General features: G+C 42.5%; 1 protein-coding gene across 6 annotated transcripts in view; it reads right to left on the reverse strand.

The window, feature by feature from the left end:
* Window positions 1-10589, reverse strand: part of KMT2C (lysine methyltransferase 2C) — a 246640-nt gene that overhangs the window by 3594 nt on the left and 232457 nt on the right. For 5 of the 6 annotated variants that reach the window (XM_019508137.1, XM_019508136.1, XM_019508134.1 and 2 more), the window contains 6 exons: window positions 9627-9731; window positions 6127-7246; window positions 3349-3485; window positions 1748-1890; window positions 1310-1478; window positions 64-180 (listed from right to left, as the gene is read on the reverse strand). In XM_019508137.1, the coding sequence (XP_019363682.1) occupies window positions 64-180; window positions 1310-1478; window positions 1748-1890; window positions 3349-3485; window positions 6127-7246; window positions 9627-9731 (1791 nt within the window). The remainder of the gene's footprint in view (window positions 1-63; window positions 181-1309; window positions 1479-1747; window positions 1891-3348; window positions 3486-6126; window positions 7247-9626; window positions 9732-10589) is intronic. The other variant, XM_019508133.1, reaches the window with a different exon arrangement.

Genomic DNA, 10589 nt, shown 5'->3' on the forward strand with positions numbered 1-10589 from the left:
TCTTGTGTGAATACCTGGAACAGGAATGGCAGCAGTAGTAAAGACATAAATAATATACAGTACCTGAGATTCATAAAGCTTCTCTTTCCTGTTTGCTACCTCATTACGGATGATAGTTCCAATATATTCAATGACCATGGTGTGCTTTTCAATGTCTCTAGCAGCATATAAGCCCAGGCCCTACAAGAAAAAAAAATACTGGGTGATACAAAATTTCAGCGTTGATGAACATTTATATTTGACCCCTATGTCAATCTTCAAAACCACTTTGGAAAAAATCATGCAAAAAACAGACAATGAAAAGTATAAAGCAAGACAGTTAAAGAACACGAAAGTCAGGAAATGCAAGCAGAAATCCATTGATATATATTCTTTGGGTTTTAGAGCATACCCTCTGAAACAAACAATGACATACAGAACAACACGTTTACCCAGAAAAACAGGAACAACTAAGAGCACAATAAAGCTGGAATTAAAATAATGGATTTTTTAAAGTTTAAAGGAGCAAACAACCTGAATTGTACGTTCCTCAGTTTCTTTGCTTTTGCATTTCCATTTATTTGTAATTTTAGCTATCCAACGTCAGGATGCAGAAATAGTTTTTCTGCATCTGAATCCTTACGTTTGAGAAATATGAAAATCGCATTGAAATCATCTGCCTTTCAGACCAGTGATCCTCTGGGCTTCTTACCCTAGAGCTTTCTGACTTGTGTAGAAATTGTAAATTCCTTGAAAAAGAAACTAGTGCCGTCTATGAGCTCCAGTAGATGTGGTAGTACTTTAGTCACTTAAATATCTGTTCACAGTCCAATCTAGCATATACAGCACCTACATACAAGGCACAGCATACAGATTTTGCAACATATTTCAAGGAGTTGAAACACTTGGCAGGATGCCCCCTAAGACAATAAATTAACCACTTAATTTTATCAATATGAAAAAATATTTTACTCAACATCCCGGTCACCCATCTTTTTAGTTAGACCTCCAAATTAGCTGGGCCCCAAAATCACTACTTGATATGCCCATGATGTTTCCATCGCTGCTGCTTCAAAGACTCCAGATATTTTAGTTTCTTCGCTAAACTGCAACTCTTTTGAGAAAGTAGTTAAGTGGGCCCAGAGAGAAAATATTGGAATTCAATTTTCCAAGATAGCACATCAAAAATTAAACGAAAAGCAAATCTCTGTTATAGACTGTCTGCAGAAACAGTTCACCATACACATGCTACACGCACCCTGCAGGGAAATGTATACGAGATCAAATACGTTCTGGTGCATTTGAAAAAGGAAGCGATGTTGTGACTGACCTGAATCCGAGAGCGAGCCAGATACACGTTGGACTTCCATTCTGTCTTCATCTTCCGGTACTGAGAGGACTTGGAATGGACAAACTGCTTACTGTAAGGCGCATTCAGCTCTCCCGTAACTGTGCTCTGAAATGACTTGGATGTGCTGGTGCTGTTCAAGGTGTGAGGCCTGTGGGAGTTGGGCATATAACAGGAAAGAATACAAGACAAACTGAAGATTTCTCTGAATACAACCACAAACCAAACTGCATTAAAATTTCTTTCAGACAAACACACACTTAAAGCCAGCTAGCGTAGACAACAAAGCGCTCCCCTTTGTTCGGGCATGCACATACACAGCCAAAGACAACAGGGTTTGTAAGCAGCAGACAAAAGCACAAATAACCCTAGGCGGCCTAGAAACCCTGGGCTGTACTATGTGAAATTAAAACAAAATACCTTAACACAAACCTCTTGACATGGGTACTCATTTTAGGCTCGGCACGGGCACAGCCCGTGGGGTTGATGGCAAGAGGAAGTTCCATTAAAGGGTTGCGGCCATATCGGAAAGTGTAATTTTCACAGGCCTCAACCCCAGGAAGCTGGAAGAGATCAAGTAGTCGCATGTTAATAGATTGAAAAAGCAACAATTACACGTGAATGTCTTCTAAAACCTGGGTTCCAGTAAAACAATCTGAATAGCTCAGACTTAAACTTAATGGACTAGTTTTTGGGCAAGGCTTCTGTAGCATTTTCTTTGACAAAAATGGTTCTTCTCTACACCATAAGATTAGTTTGTATATGCAAATGTATAGAGATAAATTACATTTTAAGCAAGGCTGCCTGTTCCTCTGGCCAGTTTCCCACCAAAAATACATGGTGGGTGCCTGAGACTGCAAGTTGGTCCATAATGTCAGGTACCTGCCCACAAATGCACTGTATTTGATATCACTGAAATGGAGGCATCTTGTCTAGCTTGTGCTCAGAGATAGGATCAAGTACCTAGAACATCAGCTAGGAGCATGCCTGCCAGGTGTCTAACCCATGCTTAAAAGTTTTAAGAATTGAGAGTAAATTTTCTTACTGATAAAGGAGGAAATTTAAAAAGCCAGTCTTTCCAGCAAAGATCTGAAAGCAAAACCTGCTTTACTGTTTTAACAAAAAGTTTTAAGATTTGCAAGATTTTTTCCTGAAAAATTATATAAGATTCATAGAGGGAACCTATTTTTTCACATCTTGTTGTTTCCCTTTCCAGTGTGTGAGCCTTGTCCCAAAACGCTGTGTGCGTGCAGCATATCTATTTGGTACAACTGATCCTACCCTCAAAAGGCAGAAAACAGCTTTAAATGGAGGGAGCATCACTACCTCCAGTGATTCATGTGGCACCTCTGCACGAAGGATGTCTCCTTATTCCTTAGGGCAGAGGTTCCCAAACTTTTCTTTATTGCGTACCCACTTCCAGATTTACCAGCTGCCCGTGTACCCCTACCAGCATACGATGTATATTTTAACCGCTGATATGCCAATTATTATTATAAACAAAAATTAAATCTGCCATTACACAAATTTCTCCCATGTACCCCCCCAGAGATGCCTTGTGTGCCCACAGGGTACGTGTACCACAGTTTGGGAACCCTTGCCTTAGGGGAAATGCAGCCTAGTTTTCTCCTCGTCTCTCTCAGCAGTTATGCTAAAGACAGCAGTTTCTCCAATTCCCAGCGACTGGACCTGTTGACTGAGGTTTCACCCAATCATCTTATCACTGGCTGCCCTTTTCTCCAAGCAGTTCCCAGTGCTGCCTGAAGTTTGGAGTATCCCAAGGTAGAAAAGGATTAACTGCTTTTCATGTCCCCCCCAGTAGACTTTCCATTCCTGGGGGCCTCTGACCAGCTTCTAAATGGTAAAGTCACTACAAAGTAGGAGCTAATCTACTTATTAACATTTACACAAATACATGTGTGACCAATGCATCATTTCCATCAGAGATGTTCTATGTTGTTGTAAAATGTTAATATTTAATTTAAGTAAAATAACAGGCAGGAATGGGGGCAATGACTCACTGATTCAGCGATTCTTGCCACTGCAGAGGCTGTCAACCCAAAGAGGTCTTCACCCTTCAAATATCCAGGAAACAGCTGGAGCATTTCAGATTCTTTTCTAACAGAAGCAACAGGCTCCAAGATTTTATCCCACACACCTACAGCACCACGTGGAAAAACATTACAATGAACAGAACAAAGTCAACAGCTATAGCTTTAGCAAACAAATGCAGATATTAGAGCCAGAAACGATTCTTAAAAAGGCCAAAGAGTGATGTGACCATTGGTTTTACATCTGGATAGATCGTCTTAAAGAAATAAAATACAGCAGCGTTGTCAAGTTTAAGTAGATAATCTTTTGAATAATTATATACTAATGAGCATAATTCAAGACAATGTTGCACTTCCATTATACTTCTCTCGGCTCTAAGGAGGGCTACCCACGCTTTATGCTGGGTAAGAATTTTAAGTTCAATAACGACAAAATGAATTCAGACAGGTGATTTTCTCCTGCTAATTAGATATATTTAAAAATCATACACAAAGTAAAGTTTCCCAAAATAATCAGAATGTTTCACTTCCTTAAACTGATTATTTCTCAAGTGCCTTATGGTGGGTACATGCTGTTATGAAGCGGATTTGAAGATGTTGGGATCTTGACCTCTCTTTCTCACAGCACAAGAAGAGCTGTAGAAACAATATGCTCACACCATGAGAATGACTCGGTCAGTTAGGTATGACACCTCTAGAAATTTTTCGGATGTGTTAACATTGCAGGATGCATCTTTAACCCCTCAGACTGGTGGTCATGTCAGGCTAAGAGTGGAGGGAGAAGACAGTGGGGCAATGTGCTAAGTCCTCTTGGACCCAAGGATCCTCTACCCACTAAGAAGCATGGTGCCAGTCACACTGCCGACAAGCACATCCAGCCAGTGCTCATCACCATCGTGTCTGAGCACAAATGGGTCCTTTGTTATCCTTTTGGACACTTGAAGCTCTAGTTTTCTCTGACTGATCACCACCCTTCAAATTTTGTACAGCAGCTGAATAACAACGAGGCCCCTTCTATAGTTTGACTTGCCTCATTTAGTTACATGTCCCCGCTGAACACTACAGGGCATTTCTATCCTTATCGGGGTCTGAGTGTACTGTCTACACAGCACCTCCATGCCTAACAAACCCTGGTACAATACTGCTGACCTGACTAAATGCACTTTCAATGCTCTGAAATGTGATTAGGTAAAAAAAACAAACCCCAATTTCTTAATTTGTCAGGGCTGTTCTTTGCATGGATTCGGCCTCAGCTGTACCTCAGTGATAAAGGTACTCTTGCAAGCAGTGATACAGTTATTGCTTGCGCAGGGCTAGGGCTGAGGCAGCTGGAACCCATTCTGTTTTGTGAATCATGTATGTACAGAATAATCTAGTAAAGCTGCAGTCCAATACATCTGCGCAAGTCACTGAAGGCATAATTTGAAGATAATGGGGTTGCACGCACACAAATTGCTGGGGCTGATGTATGAAACAGAAGAAACCAGCTTGACTCTCAGAGCCCTTGCTGTGTTTTCACAGTCTGCAGTTGGGAGCGGGGGGGTGGAAAACATTTTTGTGCCATTATTAACTTGAACAGGTCTGATCTGGAGATCAGAGCGCTGCAATACAGAGCAAGCCCCAAAACGCCACAGGCAGAGACGGTCACCTTAAATGCACACGTATTTCTTCTTCTTTTGTCCAGTTTTCATTTATATTCCTTGGTGCTTCCTTACGAGGTGGGGATGGAATACAGCGAGGCAATGCAGCAGCAGTTCTGCACCCGGCGCCTCCTGAGATGAGATGAGGCCGGCACTGGCTACCCTGTGCCCATCCTAGCAGCACTGCCCAGAGTCCCTTGCACTGGCTCCAGGAGCACGGGAGGAGCAGAAGGATGAGCTGAGCTAAGTGCAGCCCAGGAGCTGATTGCCCTTGTGCTTTGAGCGGCACACTGAAGTGAAGTGGCAGGGGGGGGCTGGATTTTTTCAGGCCAGCTCATTTCCCCTGCTCCTCCCGTACTCCTGGAGCTGGTGGAACGGGTTGTGGGGGCAGGTGGCTCTGGACATTGGCATCCAAAGTCCCTGGAGGAAGAGCTAGTGGGGGCAGCTGCACCACTCCTCAGGTACAGGCTGGGGGCAGAAATGGGGGAGATGGTGGAAGGACCCTGCCACCCTTACCTGGCACCAGTGGCCACTATCACCCCCTCCCCCCCTACAGGCAGCTGCCTCCTACAGGGGTCTAATGGCTCACTGCTAAGTTCCCTGCCAGCTCTGAGCACCATTCACCCCCATGCTACCATGCTTTCTCAGGGGTCCCCGGCTACCTGCCTCACCTGTGAGATCCTTTTAAGGTGCTGCAGGGTGCAAGAAGGTAAACACCATAGGCAATAAAGTTGTCTTTAGGTGCCACTAAATTCTAGAAAGTTATGGAGGGGTGTTTTTAGCATAAAAGGTTGGGAACCGTTCCAATATAGCACCTCCTTATGAAGTGGCCGCAAACATCCTTTGCTCTTCCATTTTATCTGCAGTCCACAATATTGTGTCCCCATTCACTGTAACAAGTCTCATATTTAAAATGCACAGTACAGAATAAAGCTCTCAAGAGACTGAATTACAGCCTTGGCACTTGGGTATAGAAGTCACACTTACACAATACAGATGATCAGAGAGCAAGTTATGTTTTTAAACAGAAAAAGCAAGAAAACCATCCAGGAAAACACGGGTGAAATGTTACAACAGCTCTTAGATTAGCTTGCACAGTTGTGGTTACCTTTTGGTGTTGTATCGGAAAGAACCAGATCGTCATGACCTTGCTCAATGACTTTGATCACAAACAGTGGAAGCCCATCCTTCTCCTCGATAGAGCAGAGATAGCGACAGCGCCTGTTTGCGTATCGCGTGCTCCAGTACAACCGGCTGGCCTCATAACCGATAGGGAAGAGCGCTTTTGAAGAGTGGAACGCCTGCATCTGTTGTGGCAGCAGCTGCCCAATAGTGTGGAAGATTAGGCTCCCTACACGGAAAGTGTGGTCACGCTCTCCCCGCTGTACTATGCTGGCAATCTGCCGCACTTCATCCCGCTGAACGTAGACTCTCCTGAACACTGCAAAGTAACTAAGTTCTTGCTCATGAGCTCCCTTTGGTTTGTGCATGGGGCAAAGCATAGTTTTGTCTTTAAAAAACATGCATTGTGCTTTAATGGCACAGGTAAAGTGATAAATATTGGTGCACCTTAACCTGTGACAACCGCTGGTAGCGCCCATTTTGTGACAGAACATGCATTTCATTTGCAAGCCTCTTCGCAGTGCTAGTTCCACGTTTATTAAGGCACCAGCCTGTGTCTCATAGACCTCTGTAGACCAAAGAGCACAGTTCAAATGGACCCAAAGGTCTAAGTCAAGGTTAAGCAGCCTTGCTGGTCCATCTGTTAATCCATCACCCTCTTCGTGACAGAAGCAACATTTTCTATAGTCTTTAGGCACAGGGTCAGGCTTAAGGGTTGTGCCCAGTTTTTTGAGAAACTCGTCTATCTCTTCATCACCAGGAGGCTTGAACGATCCTTTAGGAATCACAATCTGGATGCTCCATTTCTTCCATTTCATTCCTTTCCATTTTTTATTAGGAGGTCGACAATCATCAAGACCACTGTGTATTGCTTTTAACCTCGGCTTTAGCTTCACTGTTACCTTAAGCTCATCTGGCTTTGCCTCTACCTTGGCTGCTTCAAATGCAGGAGGGAAGGTGATAAGGGGTGATGAAGGTGGAGATGCTTTTTCCTGGAACTGAGGGAGACAATGTACATCCAAAGTGGAGATGTTGTTGCTGTACTGATGGAATGCTTTCGGTTGCATTTCTTTCATTGGCGACTGTGGCAAGGATGGAATTAATTCCTGGGAAATACATAGAAAGTCCTTAAAAAGCCTCACACAACAACAAATACCCTTCAGGTCACACACGACTCCAGGGTTATGTTTTGAATGCAAAACACTATGGTAGAAAAACCCAACAAGGGGGAAAAGAGAAGCCATTCTGATTCATTGGTAGCACAATTTGTGTTGGGCCACAGAGCAATACATTTGCTCTGGTTAGATTAACATATATATGGCTTCTTTACAGTTTACAGGGAGATGCATCAACTTCCCTATTTTTAGAGGCTTAAAAACAAATGGAAACAAAAAATGGCCTAGATAGAAACGTAGTAAAATCTGTCGGTTGTTTCTATTTTAGGAAGTTTTGGACAGTTAACTATGAAGGACTGTTATATAAAAATCTCCAAAATAAAGGTTAACAGGAAGATGCTAAAATGGATGCACAGCTGGTTATCTGAAAGAGGGAGAAAAACTTGGCATGAAGGACAGAATTCCTTTTTCACCTAGATGAAAACCAAGAAGCAGCTGCAGACTAATTCTGAGTTACTCAACTATCACAGAAGAGCATGTGTATCATCTCCCCCAGACTCCCCTCTTCTAGGAACAGGATGAGGTAACACACAGCTCTTGCCCTACTCCTCTAATGGGGGAACTCAGACATCCAGAGGGGAAGACAGAGTTAGTCCTACACAATAGTTGGGTAACTCAGACTTAGGTCTAAGCAATGCTTTGGTCACCCACTAGCTGAAACAGAATTCGGCCCAAAACGTGTGTATTTTTCAGGGAAGCTGATGAGAAGTGGAGTCCTGAATGGCTGTGTGTGGGGGGGGTCAAGATTCAAAAGGATATGTATATTTTAGAGATAATATTGACAGATTACGTGAAAGGGCTCAGTGGCCAAATATGAAATCTAACAAATACACTTAAATAGAAAACGATCCATTTGGATACAGCTAACTCCCAATAAAAGTCCTTTTTAATGGTACTGAATTCCTTATTGTGGTACAGGAAAAAGATATGGATGAACTGATAAATCCAATATTTATTGCCTCCGACCATTCAGCAGGAGCAATAAAGGCAAGTAAAGTGCTGGCTTGTGCCAAAGCTATCACGTCATACAGTAAATTTGTGACTCTTACGTTAATGCATTATAAAGCATTGATTATATAACACTTAAAATACAGCATTCAGTTCTCTCCACCTTACCTGAAGAAAAATACAGTTCAACTGGAAAAAGGAAAATTATTTGACCAACTAAATTAAGTGGGTTGAAGGATTGTATGTATTAAGTCAGTGACAATATTAGGATTGCTTAGACTTCAATGAACACAATTTAATCATGATATTAAAATCTATTTAAAAGTGAAGCTATTGTCAAATTAAGCTGCATAATCAATTTTAGTATCTCTGAAATTAACCATAACTCAGGGATATCTGGAAAACGCACAGTAATAAGGGAAGCATTTATTAATTTTAATGAATGTCTTATGCCCTAACACAGTGTGCTTAGTGCTATTCTGGATTCATATACACGGAGACACCCTGCTTTAAGTGTCTTTACCTTGCCTTCCTCCCTGCCATCCCTCCCCCTTCCTGATCAGTTCTGAATGGTTCACGGTTGCTGCATATCCCTCTCATACTACGGGGAGGAAATGGCTTCTTTTGCCTATTTCAGTGAGGAAGATTAAATGAATGCACCTGACATTTTAGGCACAGGCCTAAAATGTAAATGAACTTCACTCTGGAGAACACGGGCAAAATACTTAGCCTAACCACATTTGCTGTTGAGCGTGTTTCTTGAAATGTTAGGCAAACTCATTACTTCCATAATTACTGCCCACGTTCTCCTGTCATAACCAGTCACCATGTTCTTTATCAACTTATACTTTGGTAATTAGTTCTTTAAAATGGGCATTTAATGCAGATAAAAAGCCAACTGAGTAAGATTATATTGCCTAACCTTTGTACTAAGAGCTTAAAGTGTTCCTGCAAACTTATGTTCAGTTAGTATTTGTACAGTTGTTAATGATTTCTTCCTCTGCACAGAACAGCTCAACCGAATGCACCTCAAGCTTGAAACAATGCCCAATGAAGTCATCAGAAAGACTTCCATTGATTTTAGTGGTAGTCCGAGACTGAGTCCTTAAACCTAGTCAAGGAAAGGTTGCTAATGCATTGAACAGCATTGCCCTTAGCTTTATATTTTCAGCAAACAGGAGTATTGATTTGAAGTCCTGTTCTTCCTTTTGCTTCAGAATTTTCATGCCCTGTTTTAGCATGACTCATTCAAATGTCAACCACCCCTAGTTCAAGGTCTACATAGAGCGATTTTTCTATTTAATTAGAGAAGTTGCAAAATAATCCCTGCTTATTAGTTTGTGACCCAGAGCTACATACTTACCTTGCTCTCTGATTTTTTTGCTTGTGCAGCTGCTGAATAAAGGACAAAGCAGTTGTTGCTACAAAAGACAATGTCCTTCAGCTTATCAGAGCTCTCTTGAGGATCCTGGGATTTAAAAAACCAAAGACAGTTAGAAGCCCATTCAAGGGAACACCATTTAGCTATTATCAGCATAGTGAAACTAAAGCCCTTTGGCCCAGGGACTTGCTCTCCTTCTCTATTTGAAGAGTGTTTCCCACAAACAGGCTCCAATCCTGGTTGGGTCCCCAGGCACTACTGTAACAAAAATACTATACTAGGCAATTTCAAGGGTTACTACCTTGGGCTTATTCCTGAAAATCTTTTCCCTTCAGCAGAAGCACAACAGAATCAATACGAAACATATGCTGTATGTCCATAAGATTTTCACTTTGAGACTGTGCCTACATGACACTTCTCATTTATCACAACAAAACTTTTGCGTTTAGGTTGGTTAAAGACAGTTCACATAGGTTTATCAGCTGATTATCTGCAAAACATTGCTGTGGATTCAGTAATTTATGCAAATTATAGGGCTGTCAAACTATTAGAAAATTTGATTGCAAGTACTTGCAGAATTAAAAAAATTAGTTGCAATTAATCATGATTTTAATTGCACGGCTAAAAACTCAACATCATGCTCAGAAAAACTCAAAATTATGTAGGTATTTTGTACGGTTGGGGTGGTGGTTGTGGGGGGCTGTGTGTGTGGGGTTTGGAGCCTGGAGAGGAGTCTGAAGCCTAGGGAGGGGGGACCCCTGCATGCCCGATCTGAGCGGGGTCTCTGTGAAGCTGCCCTGGGAACCGCCCTCTGCCCAAGCATGGCCCTAGTGGCAGCGAGCTCACCCTGCCCCTACCCCTACCCCTACCCCAGCAGCAGTGGCCAGAACTTACTCAGCGGGTCCCAGAAGGTCCCAGCCTGCCCCAGGCCTGAGGGTGCCAGGC

The sequence above is a fragment of the Gavialis gangeticus genome, unplaced genomic scaffold, assembly GCF_001723915.1.
Source record: "Gavialis gangeticus isolate Ggan-Ray unplaced genomic scaffold, GavGan_comp1, whole genome shotgun sequence".
In the NCBI taxonomy this organism is placed as follows: Eukaryota; Metazoa; Chordata; order Crocodylia; family Gavialidae; genus Gavialis; species Gavialis gangeticus.